The 22,014-nt window shown below is 40.9% G+C and overlaps 1 protein-coding gene across 1 annotated transcript; it reads left to right on the top strand.

Annotated features, from left to right (window-relative positions):
• LOC121382656 (LIM domain-containing protein PLIM2c-like) lies at nt 1–17,974 on the top strand. The gene is made up of 3 exons (XM_041512190.1): nt 1–145; nt 13,691–13,812; nt 15,467–17,974. The coding sequence occupies exons 1-3, from the start codon at nt 131–133 to the stop codon at nt 15,558–15,560; spliced, it is 231 nt and encodes a 76-aa protein (XP_041368124.1). The 5' UTR covers nt 1–130; the 3' UTR covers nt 15,561–17,974.
• The last annotated feature ends 4,040 nt before the right edge of the window (nt 17,975–22,014 follow it).

The raw sequence follows: 22,014 nt of genomic DNA, 5'->3' as shown, positions 1-22,014 counted from the left end.
TAGTGTGTGCCGTGTGCAAAACGATATCGCCCCGCCAGATGAGTCAGTCCGTATCTACAGCCGGCGAGTATTTATCGTAGAGTGAGAAAGCTGCATAGAGAGCATAGCTTGTGTTGTTGTTGTCGTCAAAATGCCGCCCAAATTCGTAAGTATTTAGTTCATTAGTGTTGAAAACGTTATTCAGAGCGTGTTGTAGGGTACAAGAATTGCCACCGTGTCTAACACTCGCAAATCGTATGAAAGTGAAAGTTTTACTGTTTAAAACACGGAGTGTGTGTACTGCATGTTAAGTATATATGTGTAGGTGTCTGGTATCTGCTCAATGCTATATAGCCTTCAGAGTCGGTTACTGGCGCGCATCTGTTAAACTAATAGATTATTTTTCTAACAAGGAACCGCTAGTGTAGACCCGCCGAAAACCAATTGGTGCAGGTCTGTAGGAACGATACCTGCAGTGGCAGGCACACTCTTAGTACAGGAGCAACGGTGTTTGGGGGGGGGGGGGGGGGGGGGGGGGGGTGAGGTTGGGTACAAGCTTGATTTTTATCTTCATTATATAAAGTAAGACAAAAAACAACAACAACGTTTATTTAAATGTGTCTGAATGAATGTAAAAGAATGTAAAAGAAAAACTAAATTTAAAATGTATGTGAATGAATGTTTAACGACACCCCAGCAGGAAAACCACATCAGCTATTGGGAGTCAAAGAAAGAAATGACATCGGTATAAAAATTGAAAAGACCTCATACACAATTAATTTGTTTGAGGTCAAGGAGGCTTCCTATGTTAATAGATCGTCAGCGCAGGCACTGTTTGACATGACATGGGAACGGGTTTTACGTGCCCATATCCTATGTTAATAGATCGTCACCGCAGGCACTGTTTGACATGACATGGGAACGGGTTTTACGTGTCCATATCCAATGAAGGTTCTGGCATGCCCATCCCAGGCCTACCCTCTGACTTCACCAGTGACGTGGTTTGGCGAGACGACTCGGGAACCTTAGGACCTGGAGGAAGATCCCTGTTCGGATGATACCAGGTTGATGTTTCGTGCCACAGACTGGCGCATTCGGCTCTGGTGGTAAACATACATGGCATACTCGTCCCACAGTCGCATTTGGCGGAGGATCAGTCCTGATATGGGATATTGCCTGCCCAATCTCTGCAAGCTGGGCATGGTCTCAGTACAGTGGAATCTAACGAGTGACAGACATAGGCGACAAATCCTGGATCCAGTCATACAGTACAATTTAATAAATCTTTATCGCACCTATTTTATGTGTACACCATGTATTGTACCACAGTTTGATCATCAGCATCTGGCTACAGGGCTGTCTACATGGACGATAAGGCGAGACCACGCCGTTTTCGAACCGTAACATGGTTATTTCAGCAAAATGTCACCACGACCATTCATCATGGCCAACCATGAGTCCAGGCTCCGTATTCATAAACGTACTTAAGTCAATGTATGTTACCTAAATACATACTTAAAGTACATAAATAAGTATCATACATTGACTTAAGTACGTTTATGAATACGGAGCCAGATCGCTGGAACACATCTAGGACATCCTAGTGGGGCACAAAATTAAGAAGCTGGACCCAACAGTACCAAATCTATAGGAACTGGAACAAACATTGCCTAGAGAAGGGCAACCGTGAAGGCATCAGACGTCTCGCTGGAGGCAAGAAGAGAAAATAATTACTCTTGGAAAATAACACATGATCTGGTTTCTATGCCATAGATTTTGGGCCAGTGCACAGGTTTTCAAACCTCTGACGGCCAAAATAACAGGAGACGTTCTTTTCCCGCAGGTGTTTATTTATCAGTAAAGGCGGAATCTAGCTCAGTTGTTAGAGTGAATGTCCGAGGTGTTTTGGTCATAGGATCGAATCTTGATGGACCCATGATCTGATTAGTACATCAAAAGCCGTGGTTAATGTTTCCTGTCTGTGGGAAACTGCATATAAAAATCATTTGCTGTTAATGGAAAAATGTTTCGGGTTTCTTCTGAAAACATCGACTCAAAATGTTTTACGTCCCATAGCCGATGATTAATTAATCAATGTGCGCTAGTGTGGTATTAAACTAAGTAAATTACTTTCAGGAAATTACACTTTTTCTGGGGGTTTTGTTTTGTGCGTGTGCCATAGATTTGTGACCAACCTCATGGCCAAAATAGAGGGCGCTTAACTGTCACATCCCCCCCCCCCACCACCACCACCACCATCACCCACCCCTACCCCACCCCCGGTATTTATTTATCAATATGCCAACATTAAGCTGAACAGTGCACCTAACGTTAATACGAAAGTAGACTTCCTTTCTGTCCTTTTGTATTGATGATTCATTACAGTGTGTGATTCGTGTTTGTAAGCAGTAGTTTGTAGTCTAGCCACACGAGAGAGAAATAAGTCGGTAACATTGGGGATTGGTCATGAATATTTATACATCTGTATTGTATATTACGTGTGTGTGTGTGTGTGTGTGTGTGTGTGTGTGTGTGCGTGCGTGCATGTATGTTTCTATAACTTGATTTAAGGAGTCGCTTCACACGGTGTAAAGGGTGCATTCTTAGTTAATTAAATGGTCATGGTGTACGTATCTGCATTCTCTATGCGACCTGCGAAATCTGCATGGAGCTGGTTAGTTGACATAAACTCTTTCACCCGTTGTTCACATTCATGTTATTGCAGCTTTCATACCAAGACTGCGTTCAGCCAGAGCAGAAACACGTTAGCAAGACTGGTTTATGCGTTTCATAGTCGCTAGTTTTTAAACATTACCGCGTATTTTTAACCATTAGAGCCGGTTTTTGATCATTGAAATGAGACATTACTATGTCCTCGATCATTATACCCGTCACTCAACGGCCGCAATAACCGTGGTCTAACAAAACGAATCCATCGTGAAAGGATGACTATAACTGTTATAAAACTATAACTTGGTGTTAATTTTCACAGGTTAAAACTAGGGTCTGCGATTTTAAATCGAAGGACTACATGTAGCGTTTTGGGACTGAACCACCTTTGCACTAGTTATGATCAGTAAAGGAATATTATATTGGTCAAAGCTTTTATTTCCATTTGATTATTTCGATTTTTAAAAACTGTTTTGAAGACAATTTTTAAATTAAAAATAAGAAATAGGCCTAATTTTATGTTGGTTTATAGATTCTGTACATAGGTGACAAAACATTCAACATGTATAGATATACTACTCCGGAAAACGGCAAAGTTGTGAAATAAAACTGTTATTTATTAATGTTGCGTAATATGTAGGATTGCAGGATAAATAAAACTGTTATTTATTAATGTTGCGTAATATGTAGGATTGCAGGATAAATAAAACTGTTATTTATTAATGTTACGTCATATGTAGGATTGCAGGATAAATAAAATAACTCGGTCAACTGGTTACCGTCTTAATATATCGGTTATATCCTGCTCAGGTCAAATGATGAATGCCGCGTGCTAGTCTTGCTATTAATGGAAACATACATCGGGTTTCCTCTCTAAATATCAAAATTGCCAAATGTTTGACATCCAATAGTCGATGATTAATAAATCAACGTGCTCTAGTGGTATCGTTAAACAGTTCTAACTTTTTATTGATTGTTTCCTTTGGGTTTTATTTAGGATTATTTTGAAAGGGCATTGGAATTCATTTAACTGTTATATCGCTGACTGTGTGTGTGTGTCTGAATGGATGAGTAAATCTATTCACAGCTCACACCGCAAACTATGTAGACGCCCAGTTTGATATTTTCAGCGTATTTACTTTCATTGAGGCGATACGCGCGATGAAACGGAAAATGGTGTACTACAACCTCACGGTTAACCTTTCTTACCGATAGTGTCAGGTGATACGGCAATGACGTATCTGGGGACGTCAGACAGGTACTCTGCCAACACCAGGCAGTTCGTCGACTGCTGCTAGTGAAGTAACAGCGTGTAGTGTAGGCGGGGAACACCTTTCAGGTCCATACTTAGTGGGGGTGCTACGGATATAAATATGTCTAGTAGTGTAGCTGGGGTGGGGGGGGGGGGCACTTCTATAAAAAAACGTTTAGTGTTGGTTGTCCCCCCCCCCCTGTATATGTCCTTTACAGTTTTAAAATATCTTCCTCACACACCCCCCCACCCCCACCCCCCAGTTATATTTGACTAGTTCCGACCTTGTTTTTTAGTCTTCAGCTAAAGTGTTACGTAGGTAAACCGCCTCTTGTGAATAAATCTTGCAATAAAAATAAATATTGTTAGAGAGTACTGCAACATGTATGACACCACACCCCCACGCCTGGTTAGCGAATCTCGTCTGCTATCAATCACTGTCTGTATGTCGGCGTTTTCTTCGCGAAAAAACACACACCTTTGAACGGGTTTTGTTGTTGTTGCCATGGCAACTACTATCGTTACCTTTCTGTGTAGGTATATGACACGGGCTTGAATATAATAGATCCCAACCAACGGAAATGAAAGAAAAAGAATATTTGTTTGAGGACACCTGATGATATTTTTCAACTATAGCTATTAGTAGGCCTATATGGTATTTAAAGTTTGTTCTGTTTAACGACACCACTGGAGCACATGATTAATTAATCATGGGCTATTGGATGTCAAACATTTGGTGATTCTGACTCGTAGTCAACAGAGGAAACCCGCTACATTTTTCCTAATGCAGCAAGGGATCTTTTATATGCACTTTCCCACAGACAGGAAAGCACATACCGCATCCTTTGACCAGTTGTGGTGCTAGTATATGGTGTCGACAAAGAAACCTCGCTGCTGCCTCATAGACACCTCCTATCGATAAGGGAGTACGGAACTTTTATAAGCTCTTCCTCATTAGACAGTACATCTCACAGTATTTGACGAATCCCTCATTACAGTACATTTCACATCATTTGACGAATCCTTCATTAGACAGTACCTGTCACATTATTTAACGAATCCTTCATTAGACAGTACCTGTCACATTATTTGACGAATCCCTCATTAGACAGTACATCTCACAGCATTTGACGAATCCCTCATTAGTCCTGTACATGTGTGACTGTTTGGGAGGGGAGTCACATTATTTGACGAAAAACGACAGGAATCCCTCGAAGCATAGGATTGATGTCACATTATTTTTTTGGGGGGTCGAAGCTAGGATGATTTTTTTGGGGGGTGGGGGCAGACGAATTCTTGGAACGAACATGGAAGGGTCCCGGGTCGTGCTCCCACCCCCATCCCCCATTCTCGAGGCCAGTGGTTGTGTTAAAAAATGTGTCATTTGATATTTTTTTCTCTTTATTTTTTTGTTTTTATCCAACAGCCACTTTCCCCCACTCTCCTTTGAATTCCATCCAATCTCCAATCTGGCAGCTCCTCCTATATTTTAATTTTATTTGCTGTCCACCTCCACATCCTGGTCCTTGTCACTTCAACCGCGACAGGCGCTCGTCTCTTGTGGCCATCCGTGCCACACACCTACCATTTCTCATCAGCTTTTGCTGTGGGCTTAGTCTGGCCACCTACCATACTCCCCTACTACTGGCGTCCGTTAGTGCCGTGGGTCAGACCAGCTTTATTAGCGGCAGAGGACGAGAATTCCATATGGGTGCAGGGAAGTACATAGAGAGTCACTGCCACTATGGAGGAAGTTGAGGCTGGTAGCCAGTGGTGTAGACAGCTCTGATGACAGAATCTGAGGAAACTGACAGAACAAGGTCGAAACAGATTGAGATCGTGGAGAAATTGAAAAGATTTTTATATTAAGATAAATAGCTATCATTAGTTTTTAGTTTTTTTTTTTTTAACTTCCGGTCATAGTGACCAGTGGTTGTATTATAGGATGTGTCATTTAGTATTGCATGGTTCAGACAATAACTATTAGGATTTCTTGTTTTCTAAGTTTGATCATGGTGACCAGTTGTTTTATTAAAGGATATGCCATGTGTTATTTCATAGTTGAGACAATAACTATTAAGTGGGGTTTTTTTTTACTTTCGGTCGTGGTGACCAGTGGTTGTATTGAATAATGTGTCATTTGTTATTTCATGGTGCAGACAATAACTTGCATTTACTTTATTCTTAACTTCGGTCATGATGACCTTAAAAGGTATGCTTCTAACCATGGCGCCTGTCGATAAAGCTGTGCTTTGTGTTGGTGCTGTTGTGTTCCGTGCATCTCAATCAATATAATGCACTTACTGAAAGCGGAAACTGTCCGACAAACGCGTCCCTGTCAGTTTCGAGTAACGTGAATGAACTGTTTTAAATGTAGAGAGGCACGGCCGGGTTTTAGTTAATGGTTAGATGTGCTTGTGAGGTGTGAAGTAATCTGGGTGGAGTTAATGTGTCATGACCTATGGAGAATTTCCGTCTGAGCGTTAACATAAATGTACTAGCGCTTGGTTTTTGGGGGGATTTTTTTTTTTTTTGGTCTGTTTGTTTTGTATTTTAAACCACTTCACGTAACGATGTGCGTGCTGTTGTTTCTGTGTTTATTGTTTTGTATTTGATTTTTTTTATAATTAGTGTGTGAGTGTGTGTGTGTTTTGAGAGAGAGTGTGACAGTGACAGTGTGAGAAGAATGGGGGAAGAGAGCGAGTAATACTTCCGTGTATTTCGTTAAATGATGATTCTACAGATCATTACAAAAGCTCTTTGTTTTGCAATAACATCCACTCGCATCAGAGAGAGAGAGAGAGAGAGAGAGAGAGAGAGAGAGAGAGGAGGAAGCGAGCGAGTAGATAGAGAGAGAGAGGGGGGGTTAACTTTGTATTTTTCAAGAACTAAATATATGAAGAGGTGTGGGGTTGGGGGGGGGGGGGGGGTACCTCCAACAAAATCACCATTAGCATTGTACTCACAGAGAACAGAGGTTCTGCGTTACTTATACAGTATTAATCCTGGGCATCAAATCAAAGAAAATATTTAGGAACGGATCTCACCCAATTTTACCATACCCCAAGCAGAAAAAGTTTGTGTTTTGTTTAACTACAGCACTAGAGCACAATGATTTATTAATAATCGGCTACTGGATGACAAACATTTGGTAATGTTGTCATATAGTTTTAGAGAGAAAACCCGCTACATTTTTCCATTAGTAGCAAGGGATCTTTTATATGCCCCATCCCACAGACAGGATAACACATACCACATCATTTGATATAACAGTCGTGGTATGCTATGACTTAGTCAAAATATTCCTTACACTCCTTGTAGGCACGTCCAGTATTTTGTTTTCATAGGATCTACTGGTTTCCATTACTCTCGGTCGATATGTGTCTGCCTCAACACCTCCAACAAAGAAGTACACCTATCTACAGTAGCAATACAGAAAAGAATGATGTTCATTGTTTGTTGGTCATTCGAATTCCTGTGGGGTAAACTTATCTTGATTCATTAACATGTTGAGTTATCCGATATCCAACAAACCAGTGTGTTGGCAGCGTGATGCGGAGAACTGTAAACTCAACGCCGGGCACTATTGGCTATCTACGAAGTACCTCGTGCTGGGTTCTCGTACACATCTTTTACATGTGGACAAAACATTCTGCTGCCAGCCGGTGCTTCCTGGCGTCATGTTTTCGCCAGCATTGTTCTGTGAACCTTTGCTCTTTGGCAGGCTCCGTGCTCAATAAGTGACTTTATTTCGGGTGAGTTGCTCGCACGCGCGAACCAGCTGCACTGGCAAAAAAATAATCACGCTGGCCGTTTTGCCATTTACTGCGGTATGCAACTTGGTAAAATGGCGGTCATTGTGGTGCATTAGTCTGCGTGGTACTATTAGTCGGTAGAAAGAAAGAAATATTTTATTTAACGACGCACTCAACACATTTTATTTACGGTTGTATGGCGTCAGACATACCACACAGATAATGAGAGTGGAAACCTGCTGTCGCCACTTGATGGGCTACACTTTTCGATTAACTGGCCTCAGACCACAATTAATTTCGCTATATGTTTCTATATAGCCTTAGTGGCTATAACATTTTTATTAATATCAGCAGGCCCGTGCAGTTTTGTATGTACCTTTGCCTGCATGGGGGACACATACCCTGAAAAGGACAACCCCTGTTGTCCAGCTCTTTCTCCCAGCATATTGGTTTAAACAGACACACCCTCTAAACCAGGCCGGAGTACACCCAGTTTACACAAAAAGCACTACTTTTGCATGGGCCGGAATTACCACAAACAAGTCTTCAATGTCAACAAGTTACACATGTTTACAAACTACATGCTATCCCCTGTTACTTCAGTCAAACAGTTGCCACTTCATAGCTGTCTGCCATGAAATAATCACAGTCAAACAGCAGACTACTTGCGCGGTCAAATTTCCGGATTTTGGACAACCAAATGGGAAGATAACTGTAATCTGAGGCCAACTGCAAGGGATCTTTTACATGCAACATCCCATAGACTGGGTGGTACATGCCACGGCCTTTGATATACCAGTCGTTGTGCACTGACTAGAACGAGAAATAGCCCAATGGGCCTACCGACGGGGATCGATCCCACACCGCCCTTGTTAGTCGGTAGAGCGCTTGCCTCAGGTGCTTGGGTAGCAGGATTCAAACTCCTCAAAATCCGTGGTGCGTGCTGTCCTGTCTGCGGGAAAGTACATATACAAGATATAAAAATTAACGAGTTTCCTCTGAGGGCAATGAAACAGAATGATCAAATGTTTCTATTCAGAGCATCTTTCATTATTTGTTATCGAGAATTAGCTTATGTAGAGGAAAGGAATGTTAATTAACAACACCCTAGCACATTGCTCAGTTTTTTGGTTTCAACACGATTATAAAAAAAGAAAGAAATGTTTTATTTAACGACGCACTCAACACATTTTATTTACGGTTATATGGCGTCAGACATATGGTTAAGGACCACACAGATTTTGAGAGGAAACCCGCTGTCGCCACTACATGGGCTACTCTTTCCGATTAGCAACAAGGGATCTTTTATTTGCGCTTCCCACAGACAAGATAGCACAAACCATGGCATTTGTTGAACCAGTTATGGATCACTGGTCGAAGCAAGTGATTTACATCTACCCATTGAGCCTTGCGGAGCACTCACTCAGGGTTTGGAGTCGGTATCTGGATTAAAAATCCCATGCCTCGACTGGGATCCGACCCCAGTACCTACCAGCCTGTTGACCGATGGCCTAACGACGACGCCATCGAGGCCGGTCAACACAATTATAGTGACATCGCTCTGGTGTTGGAGAGGAAACCTGCTGTCATGCTACTCGTTCTTTTAACTTTTGTATGGATTTGGGGCGGGACGTAGCTCGCTTGATGCGCTGTCGGTTTGGGATCGATCTCCGTCGGTGGTCCCATTGAGCTGTTTCTCGTTTCAGCCAGTGCACCACGACTGGAATATCAAAGGCCATAGTATATGCTATCCTGTTTGTAGAATAGTGCATATAAAAGATTCCTTGCTACTAATGGAACAATGTAGCGGGTTTTGTCTGAAGATTACGAGTCAGAATTACCAAATGTTTGACATCTAATAGCCGATTATTAATAAATCAATGTGCTTTAGTGATGTCGTTAAAGGGACATTCCTTAGTTTGCTGCAATTTTTAAGATGTTATCGACTAACAGGTACTTTTTAACGATTGTAATTACATATCAAATATATTTTTCTGCATAAAATATTAGTGTGTATTTTAAACGTGTTTCTGATCGTTCTAATATTTGTATTAGGTTAAATTTCCTTTTATTTCCTAAAATATTGTTTTTTCGTACGTACGAAATTATTTGAAGACAAAATCCAATTTGGGCTTCTTAGAAATATTAAGACGACCAGAAACAAATTGAATATACAGACACTGATATTCTGAACAAGAAAATATATTTAATATGTAAGTTTAATCGTAGAACTATTTTATTAGTCGGAAACCCCGTACAATGGAGCAAACTCAGGAATGTCCCTTTAACTAAAACAAACTTTAACTGTGTGTGCATTTACCTACAGACAAGACCACACATCTCACAGACTAGTATGACATGCTATTTTATTATATGTATTCCACGGTACCAACATTCTGAAAACCTTTATGGGGAAATGGGAGATCATAATTCGAAAGGTTCTATAAATCTCTTGTTTAGTTGCCCGTGCAGTCGTGTTAGGACGTGTTAGTGAATGGATGCACTCTTGTCCAAACATGTGTTAATTAGAAAGTGTTGTTTGTTTACTAGTTTTAACGTTATTAGCCTTTGAGACCTAAGTGGCACTTTAGGCTATTAATGTTTCACGTTAAATATCTGTGAGGTTTTTATGTCCACTCGAGTCAGTGCAGTAAGCACCATCGAGTTTGGCACTGATAATCCGGTCGCATACATCTGCTTTCGTTAATTCAATACAGTTTGGCTTTGTAGATATTTAAAAACAATGGGTTTCTTTGCTTTGCTGTTGTTGTTTGTTGTTTTTTTAATTTAACACCCCCCCCCCCCAAAGTTTTATGTTTTTTTGTGGGGGGGGGGGGTTTGGAAGTTTTTTGGGGTTTGGGTTTTTGTTGTCGGGGGTGGGGGTATGGGAGTTTTATTGATAGCTATTATAATGGGCCTACTTTTAGTGGTGATATTGGTGTTATATATATATATATATAACATGGTATGTGTGGAGCAGGGGCGAAAGGGCAGTATGATGACCTAGGACTACACAACATCACAAGTTAAAGCGTAAGATAACAACAGTAAAGTTTTAATGCATGTAACCAAAATTTTGCGTTTTAAATCTATGTGAGATAACACAATTTTAATTTCACCTTAGTTCAACACTACCATAAGCATTGCGAAGACTGGCTAGGCATTTTAACGATATTTGAAGAGTCACTGCAAATAGATGGAGGGAACCCGTGTAAATTTGTATACATTTTGTGCAAAGATGTCTCACGACACCGCTGTATTAAACGTGTCCATCTAATCGATCCCCGTGTTAATTAGGAATGAAAACCTATTAACAGGCGTTCATTTTATAAATAAATTACTCGTTTTATACCAAGGTTTGTAAAGTATAGTCTGTTTGCCGATTCATTGGCATATAACTACACTTTGTATAATGCCAAAATTCATATAAGAACATTAAGTTTTAAACCCATACCAACTCTCATAATATTAAAAAAACTACAAAAAAAACCCCACGATTATATAAATAAAAACGTTTCTTTACAAAACAGACTTTCAACTCAACTCGCGATGAGAGTAGACGTGGTTAGCTGCGCTCTTGACTTCCCCCCCCCCCCCCCCCCCCCCCCCCCCCCCCCCCCCCCGGGGGACTGCTCGCCAGTTTTGGAAAGCTGAGTGAGTATCGCGTCACGCACACCGGGTCACGGGCTTCCGTGACCTTGGTGTACGGGGACGCGATCTCACCGACAAGGAATTGGAAGTGGAGGAAGAGGAAACCTGCGCCAGGAGCGGCACGGGGGGGGGGGGGGGGGGGATCTAAGCTGACGGCTCAACCGCCAGTGGCGGTCCGTTCTGCGACGCCGCCCCCAGTCCAACCTGAGACGACGCGACCAGCCCCAAGGGAACCGTCGGCCACCGAACTGGACGAGCTCAACACTGCGGTGTGTGAGACGCCCAACGACCCTCCATCACCGACGTCACATGGCCCAGGAAGAACTGGCCTGTATCTCCGGTACAGCCAGTCGCCTCGCCATCGGCCCGATCGACCACCGTTGGAGAAAAAAGGAAGGCAACATCACCGACCGACCGACCGGCCAGCCAAGGCCGAGAGACCAGCCCCGGTAGTCGCTCCCCCTGAAGAGTCCGAATGGACCGTCGCTGTGAACGGACTGAATAAACAACTTCACCAGTACATGCAGGGGGACACGACTGACCCGACGCAGCTACGAGGCAGCCACCTCAACACAGACTGGATATCCCTGGAGGACGGCAGCAAATACGAACTCCACAACAAGATGTTTGGAACTCATGACACCGTAGTCGTGACGCACCAGAGGGACAAGACCTACCGCCAAGTCATACTTCCGGCCAAGTTGGACAACAAGAACATCCACAAGATGATCCGGGCGGTCTGCGGCCCCGATTACGGAGCTGTAGTGCGTACTTTGCTACGACGCCAACATCTCCTGCCTCTACTCCGGGAATCTTCAGGCTTGCCAAAGTAGACGCCAACCTCCTTTTTCTTTTTTTGGCCTTAGTTGGACTTTAAAAAATTTCGGCCGCGGCTCAAAATTCTTATGTTTATTTTTTTTATAAATAGTCCAACGCACTTTACTTTGGTGCCCGATCAGTTGCTCAAATCACCTTAAAACCTTTTAGACCGAGCAGTCAAAAACTTTTGGTTTTAAATTCTTAGTCCGGACATGTGTAGAAGTGTAGAATGTCGTTAGGATTTTAGGACTTAGGTCTTTGACCGACCACTAAATTTTTTATTCCAAATTCCGCCCACCTCAAACGTACCCCTCCCCCCTCCTGGCCCGGACTTAGTCACTGGCGAAAGTCAGAGATTAAGCCGTGACAGGCGTGCGTGAAACCTTCGTGGTATATACGCACGTGTAAAACTTTTACTCACTCACTCACTCTTTACAAAATTAACATCATAAATATACCGGTAGATTAAAGCGCATTTGTAATAAAGGGGTGAAGCCACAATCCTGGAACAGCCCAGTTATGCAGTTTCTCCTGATGTAATCAATAATGCAGTACACAAAGACTAAACGCGGGTACTTCATCTTAGCTGTTCCATCAGTTGCCTTCATCCCTGTATCCTGTATCCCCCCCCCCCCCCCCCCAATTATTATTATTTTTTTAATAAAATAATAATAATAATAATAATAATAACCTATGCAGACGAGGAAAGATATATTTGGTGACAGAAATACATTGGAACCTTTTAAATTCCGTTTTGATTTTTATCCGGAATCTTAAAATATAGTTACTTTGATATTCGTATTGTATTGTGCTTTTACCCATAGATATTTACACTGTGGTGTTTAGGCTTTTTACATACTTATACAAATGTATATATACTTACCTTTGTTTGACACCCAATAGCCGATGTCCGTTTTTGTGCTGGGGTGTCGTTAAATATTCATTCATTTATTTAACCTATGTAATTTGATTGACATTCTTTATTTGCATTGAGATTTTTTTTTTTCAAATGGTTTTTGTTTAATGTTTTGCCAGTTAAAATGGAGTTAAAAGGTAATACTATATTTTGATTTGAATTTTAACTGTATTCGTTTTTTAGAGTTACAAGCCAATTCATCGGTTCTGTTTAGATTCAAACGGACTGTATATAGTTTTTACAGGATCGTTATTCGTAGAATGAATGCACGCGCAGGCATCAAACACAGACAGAATTAACTGGTTTAAAATTTAATTTACTTCAGTGTGTTAAAGGTTTGCTTAGCACGCATACAGAATTAAACTGCAGAGATGAAACTTTTACTTGAAAACGTTAACGTTTCGAATCGGTAACTAACGAGCATATATTGGGGACACTGGCACTGTCTATTAGTCGTGTTATGGAGGGACAGGAAAACACCAACTTGCAGATGAAATGCTAATTCAAGATACATATTACACAACGCTCTCTCTCTCTCTCTCTCTCTCTCTCTCTCTCTCTCTCTCTCTCTCTCTCTCTCTCTCGTGTTTGTTACAGTTTTGTTGAAGGTTTTCCTTTTAAGTTTTGTTTTTGTTTTTTGCATTGAAGGGAGGAGGAGAGAAATGTGGTATCTGCCAAAAGACAGTTTACGCACAGGAGCGCATCGAGGCGGGAGGAAACCCCTACCACAAACAATGCTTCAAGTGTAGCCACTGCAAAATGTCTTTAAAGTAAGATTTTACAAGCTAGATAATTTTTCGTCAAGATTATAAATCGCTGTCTTTTGTGCTTAATTATTAATAACTCGGAAATAAAACACAGTAAAGTTTAATAAATGACACTTGACGTGTTACTGGCGGTAACAAATAAAATGTTAGTTGCTAACGTAATTTGTTCTAAGTCCTCGTTCATTTATGTGCTTATTTATATCCACTTAACGCTCAAACACGCCCTTACCTATTCACAAATCTCAGCTATCTGGAGTGGCTGTACTGAATGTAGCTCGAGTTACCTCCAGCCCTCCCCTTATAAACAAAGGTCTCTTAAACATGGGGCGGGACGTAGTTAGCCCAGTCGTAAAACGGTCGGTCAAGGATCGATCCCCGTCGGTGGGCTCATTGGGCTATTTCTCGTTTCAGCCAGTGTACCACGACTGTTATATCAAATGATGCGGTATGTGCTATCATGATGAAATTTTTTAATGAGTTTCCTTTCTAAGACTAATTGTCAAAATTATCAAGAGTTTGACATCAAATAGCCGATTATTAATAAATTAATGTGTTCTAGTGGTGTAGTTAAACAAAACAAACTAACTTTCAACAACAACATCACATCGTTAGTGTAAGTCTGTTTGCATCGCACTGAGGGATAGTTTAGTAAACTGGGTCCCTGGTGTTACGTGTTGGGAACAGATATCGGTGTAGGCCCTAGTTGTATTGGGCCTCTGCAAACAGCTTGTAAAACTCGCTCAGTTTTGGATCCGATACCTGGATGCGAACCCACCACCTACCAGATTTAAGCTTAACCACCATGTCATCGAGGTATTTTCCTTAATGTATTCACATGTAGTTCCTTGTTAACTTACACAGGCCCGTAGGCCTTATCTGGAGTGGAAAGAGGAGTCACAATCTCTAGTAAAGGGTCAGTCTTTAGTGGGGGGGGGGGGGGGGGGGCGGGGACACAAGCCAAGTGTGTGTGTTGGAGGAGGGGCGGGGGGGGGGGGGCACATCCCCTCCGCCGGTTCCTAATGGCCTGCTATATTAAAAATCTAGGGAAAAACAAACAACACAGAAAAACCAAAACACAAATATTGTTTTTATCTAAGACCACCGTAACTTAACCTTGAACGTGATTAATGATTCACTGTTGATATTAAACGACTTGTAGGGCTTGTGTGCATACAACCGATACGTGGCAGTCTTGATAAACGAATTATAAATGTATTATGTTATATTTGTTTTCTTCACATCATAAGTGTATGAGATGGGGGAGGGGAGGCCCTCGTGTTGGAGAAAATCCTCAAATTCGGCAAAATAATTATAGAGATATTCAGGGATAATGTGTTACTTTCTTTTACCATTAGTTATTAGTAATCCATGTAAATGCTAATATGAAGAAATGTTGTTATCCAGATTGGGGCATTTCCGTTTAATTCTGGCAAAATTCACCCTGCTCCCCTCCCCCTCCCCCCCTACAAAAAAAGGAGCCCGTACGCTTATGCTTCACATCATCATCTTCGTTGTCGTTTATCATCATCATCATCATCATCATTATAATCATAATCATCGTCATCATCGTCATCATCATCATCATCATCGTTATCGTTATCATCACCATCACCATCACTATTATATGTATTAATGTTTCTCTTTGTTTTTGTTGCAGTTTGAACAACTACGCCCAGGCTGATGGGATCCTGTACTGTAAAAACCACTACCAGTCTGAGGTGGTGGCCAAGAACACGCAGACTCCCATATAGCACTCACAACTACACTCCAGCAGGGCGCCGGAATCCGATTTGGGAATGGAGTCATACATATCTGTCACTTGTCGTCGCGTGTCACCCTACATTAAAAACAGCTGATTGTTGTTTTCCACGTTTCGGTTGACGTGTATGACGTCTGGTCTCAAATCCGCTGCAAGCCAGCTCCAGTGTTGACTGAATGATTAATGAATGGTTTTCGTATGTAGGTGTAGAATAGACTGCATGTGGCTAGTCGACTGTCGACACTTTCTCTGTACGTCTCGGTTTTCTTACGGAAATTCTGCTGTGACACAATTTTCACGTCTGCTCGGAAAAAGGTCCTTGACTCAGTGTTCATTTTAGTATAGTCAGACATGTATCTATAACTACCAGTGTATATACCAAACGGCCTGCCTTCGATACGAGCCGATTCAGCCCACGACGAGCGTGCTTCAAACAACTCGGTTTAGTGTAAATGTTTTACCTCTTTGCCCTTGATCTATACAACATGGCTTTCAAAAGCAGGCGGCATTTACATGGAGATCAAATATATACATGTCATGTCTAGTATTTATACTAAAGCGATATAACTGGTGCTCGATATAGACAGGTGGTTGTTATACTTGGTTCCCTTTAAAGCAGGTTCCACTGTACACTTGTACTGTTAATGGTGTTAGGATTCAAGAATTGACTTTTCGTTTGGGTCTGTATCGTTTCTTTAAATACAAGTCAGATGATACTTTATTTGTACTCATATTATTTGGTGACAGACGGTAGCTGTTGGTTCCTTTTTTAAAATGGAAATCTGACAATTAATACGTATGTATAATATTCCGATCTACCTCTCAATTATTTTGCCCTTTTTTCCACGTACTTGAGTAGTTTTCTTTTGTATCGTTGAGTTTCCGTTTACGAACATTGTCGTCTGCAAGAAAATATGATTTCAGAAAAATATAGAAAAACCAGAGGCCAGCTCTCGTATTGTTTTTAATGTTGTGTTATGTTGATTATTTTCCTTACATTCTTAAATTATAATGGGGCCACACAATATATTTTAAGGTATTTATTCCGAAATTGTAGGGTGTGGGGAGAGCATGTGATAGAACGTTCTCATGTCTGCTTTCAAAAAGCAACACAAAAAGCTATGTACTTTTATTTCTAAGATCCTATGTATTATACATTTGTATCACGATAGAATGAAATTTAGAAGCAATATGCATGGATGCAAGTGCTTATTTTGTAATGTGTCATAGATTGTGGATGAAGTTTTATAAATCTGAACACATTAGGAGTTACAGTTAATGAGACTGGTACGGGGCAGGCGAAGTGTCGACAATCCGTTTAGCAGGGTCGCCACTAGGTTCTAGATTCGGGGCTTGGGCTACCAACCGTTCTAACCCCTCTAAACACTGATTGCAGGGGCTGACCCTGAAATATTAGGGTTGGGAACAACAGCCTTAAAAGGGCACGTAAATGAAAATTGTAAACAAATTGTAAAAAAAAGAAAAGGGATGGGTTTTTTTTAGGGGAACAGGTGTCCTTGGCCTCCGCCTTTGGATTATTGTTGTACGACAATGTACACTGATGTACAAACCATATGTTGAACAAGTGTTGTACTTGTTTTGTGAATTTCAACAATGTCGAGAACATTTTCATCAAAGGGTACTAAATACATTCGGGATAGTCTGGTAGAAACGGTACAGGGCCCCCATATCGTAGGGCCTAGCGACGCCCCTGGCATAGTGTATGAAAGTTCCGTGTGTTTACGTTTCGCCTAATTAATGTCACTAGTCTCCAACGCCTCTGTTATTTGGTGCTGCTGCTTGTATGACTAATTAACGTGCTTTATCGGCTTCTCAATATCTTCTTAACATTAGTTTTACCTCAAATTTCCTGCCGTGTAATTTGCTAGCTAAAATTAAAATAATAGAGGTGAAATCTGAAGCGAGTCACTGATTGTGTTAATTTACTTTCACCATCTTTAAGACAATTATTTTGGTTAATAAAAAAAAAAATGTGCGCAAGTTTACTGTTAACGTCTTAAGTAAATTGCTATGCAGTTTTACGTGTTTTTTTTGTCTATAAATTTAGACATTTAAATTAATATACACGTGAAGTGAGGTTTTCACAACCTCGTTTTGTAACAACTCTCTGCTCCTTGCCCCCCCCCCCCCCCATCCTCAGTGTGTGTTATAAGTGCCTCATACATGCCTGTACTAGACTGCAGTAATCACCGCTTTATGTTCATTTTGGTTTATTCCATGTACTTGTTAATGTTCTAAGTCATAGTATATATACAGTTAGTTGTTTATATTCCATACCAGTGCGCCTTACATGATGTAGATGAACATTGTATACATATACACCCCGGCCTCGCCTCGGCTGCTGGGGATGGACATATTATATATAGGAATAAAACTTATATCTCACATATTTGTACGTCTTTACTTTCCTCCTTTGTTGGATGAATTTAGAAATCTTTCTTTAGTTACATAGACGTACGGGCTCCTATTTTTGTAGGGTGGGGTGGGGCAGGCTGACTTTTGCACGAGTTAAACGAGAATGTTCGAATCTGGATAACAGCATTTATTCATATTTTAATTATTACCAAACTACTATTTACGGTTGCAAACGAATCACTGCATATTTTTACATGGATTACAACTAAGTTTGAGGGTATAATCATGAAAATACATGGTAAAAAAGTCTCAGGTTAGCACATTTTACCCGAATATTTGTATCATCATTTTAGCTCAAATTTTAAGTTTTGCTCCAGCAATAGAGGGGGGTGGGGGGTGGGGGCAGTTACCATTGCCACCTGTCTCGTACGCTTATGTTTAGTCAGATTTATTATTGGGGCAGATTGTTGGGGAGGAGCCACCCAACATTGGTTACCAAACATTGTTCTTCGCTCATATTTATTAATATTTGACATCCATGTTCAGCGCTGGAATTCATGCTATTTTACTTTATTCCTTAGTCTCATTGTCATCTAGTGTAAGTATCGGGTACTCGGGTCCGGGACGCGATTGACCCTCGAATACTAGAGTCCAATATTTTGGACTCGTGGATGCCCTAGCTTGGTACAAAAACGTTTAAGAACAAATGCTATAACAATGGTCTTGAGAGACAAAAGAGAGGAATGTTGACCATTTCACCAACACATTTTAGCAAGCGGCATCAGCATATCGGATGACACATACAGGGTTGGGTGGGGTATGTGTGTAAATTTGACCTTTAAAAGACCTAAATTTTCTTATGCCTATATCCCCTCCCTAAAATAGTATACGATATAATAAGCGGCTATTTGTCGAGAATAGTATGTTTCTATAAACAGAATGGCACGTCTCGCAGTTGTTCATATTCTACTTACAAGTGGATTGCCTAAATAAAAATGGTTACCGGCATCGGTGGTGTCGTGGTTAAGCCATCGGACACGAGACTGGTAGGTACTGAGTTTGCAGCTCGGTGCCGGCTTCCACCCAGAGCGAGTTTTAACGACTCAATGGGTTGGTGGTCAAAAATGCAATGGCTTCATAGTCAATATCATCAGAATCAGAAAATAACGGCAACTTGGAGGGTAGCCCGAGTACTCTGACTGTAAGAGAGCTAGACGGACATTTGGACATAAACACGCTCTCATTACAGTCAGAGACCAACCTATGTCTTTTTTTGGCAATTCCTGACTACCAAACGGTAGGCAACGAGTCCCGCTCTAATACCACAACAATCCTATCTTTGACGTCAAATACCTTTACATCAATCATTTTCGAGTTAAGTGATACAAAAAAATCCACATATTAATCATTAATACACATACTACAGAAAGAAACCCGACAGCACCCACATTCAGCTACGCTTCGTGACACTCCGTCGCAACAATTACAAAGCTCGGCGATCTATTTCGAGACTGGGCGATTCCGCCTTGTGCAGCAGTTAAGGGGTCGTCTCATAAGAGGAGGCAGTACGTAGCACATACTTTTGCCGTATCCTGTCGATAACACCCCAAATGTATCCTTCAAAATTCAAAATGGAATCAATAATGTGTAATTGTTTTGGTTTAATGACGTAATGAAATCCAAATTCATCCAAAACGGCATTAGCCAACTCTTCCATGTTGTAACTTCGCTTGATATGAGACGGCCCCTGTAACTGCTGCACAAGGCGGAATCGCCCAGTGCGCGATCACGTGGTCTACGTCTCGAAATAGATCGCCGAGCTTTGCAATTGTTGCGACGGAGTGTCACGAAGCGTAGCTGAATGTGGGTGCTGTCGGGTTTCTTTCTGTAGTAAGTGTATTAGTAATTAATATGTGGATTTTTTTGTATCACTTAACTCGAAAATGATTGATGTAAAGGTATTTGACGTCAAACATAGGATTGTTGTGGTATTAGAGCGGGACTCGTTGCCTACCGTTTTGTAGTCAGGAATTGCCAAAAAAAGACATAGGTTGGTCTCTGACTGTAATGAGAGCGTGTTTATGTCCAAATGTCCGTCTAGCTCTCTTACAGTCAGAGTACTCGGGCTACTTGGAGAGGTGGGGATATGCGGCTATATAATTATTTAACTTTTAGCGGGACGGGAAGTAAAACATATCTTCACAGTGGGAGAGTGCCCCATACTCCACCCAACCCTTCCGACACTTATGAATATCCGGATCCTGCTACCAATTTATGATACAACTCCAGAAGCATTCAAGTATAATTTGTATTTTCAGTTTAAAAACAAAAGACTCGCTAATGTAGCATGCAATAAGTAGCCTACAGCAACATGTTGCTGGTGCAAGTTCTGACCAATATGTTTCATTTGTATGAGAGTAACAGCACAGATATTCAAAATTAGCGGATAAAAATATCATCAACTGGTGTGACCTTGCCCCGGGAGTGATTACCTTGCCAAGTTCTACCTGGCAGGTGACAGGTGACGCTTGGCGCGAGACATCACGTCATGACAAAGCTACCGGTTAAAACACGGTAGCGCTTCACACCGACGTGCACAAATATAGGTATTTACATTGCCGTTTATTGGCGGAGATTTAAAGGGACACACCCTACTTACGGCTAGTTCTTAACCATTACGGCGTTGTTTTTCGCTATTAAACCAATTTTTTCACAAATAAAATTGACTTTACTTACCGTTTATTATTTAGAATATACATTTCCATTCATCTGAAGTGTTTTTTGGTAATCCTGGTAATCCTGGTGTTTGTAATACCACAAAATGCATTTTTCGTATTTCTGAAAAACGGTCGCACATTTGAGAAAAAAACGTTGAGCAGACAAGGTCTAATCTATTTTTAGACGGGATATTTCCATTTCAATGTCACAGACGTTGGTATACCACGTGACCGTTATCATTTTGGTTCGGTTTGTTTTCTCGTGCACGGTTCGCGCAATCAACATCCGATTTGTTGTTGTTCATTTGTGAGATTTTTCTTCACAGTTCGTGAACATTTTCAGTAACAATAAAGTTCAGACAAGTAAGTATCTCAATACAAAACGTTACAAACCCTTAAAACCAATAATTTTGCTAAATCCTGCGATATCTGGAGAGGGGATACAACCAGGACAGAACAGTTGGAACATGTCCAGGAGAGGTGAAAAGAACGCACCCCAAGTCTGTGAAATTTGTCGTGACGTAGGCATTGTTGTGCTTCGAGCGACATCTACCGGTGACATCAGAATACAAACTTTCAAAATTATTTTAAGCAATTGGGACATGGGGATTCCCATGGTATTTATCGATATAAAACCTGCTTTTTCACTCCATTTGATAAAAACGTGATCTAAGTGTGTTACAGGTTTGTAGATTAACCAAATTATAATTTATTTTCGCTGGATGGAACTAGGGAGTGCGGCTTTAATCAGACACTGACTAGCAAATGAACGTGTACCAGGACTGGGCTATTCTCTGTGCTAAGCTTAAACAATACCAGTCCCGTTGTTATTCATACGGATTTTCAATATTGGCTGACCAAGAAATGTAATTAACCTTAGGGCGTTAAAATAATTAACATTAATAGTAAATCTTTTTTATTATTGAAGCTAAGTTCTGAATTATTACTGGAAAATGATAAAGACCAATTCAAAATAAATAATAATAATAATAATAATATAATAATAATAATAATAATAATAAATAAATAAATATAATAAAATAATAAAATAAATAAATAAATAAATATGTTTATTATTGCTATAACGTACCTTTACATACAATGTAGTGCCTCAAACACACACAACCGGTCTCGGTGGTGTCCTGGTTAAGCCATCGAATATAAAGCTGGTAGGTACTGGCAGCACGGTACCGACTTCCACTCAGAGTTCATTGGAACGAGTCAATGGGTATAGTAGGTGTAAGGCCACTACACCGACCTCTCTCTCATTAACGACTACGGTAATAACTAACCACTTACCCACTGTATTGGACAGACTGCCCAGCTGAGGTGTGTGTCCAGTGCAGCGTGCTT

Source organism: Gigantopelta aegis, chromosome 10 (genome assembly GCF_016097555.1).
Source record: "Gigantopelta aegis isolate Gae_Host chromosome 10, Gae_host_genome, whole genome shotgun sequence".
Taxonomy (NCBI): Eukaryota; Metazoa; Mollusca; class Gastropoda; order Neomphalida; family Peltospiridae; genus Gigantopelta; species Gigantopelta aegis.
Note: the sequence above shows the minus strand (reverse complement) of the source record. Positions and strands in the feature narration are given on the sequence as shown.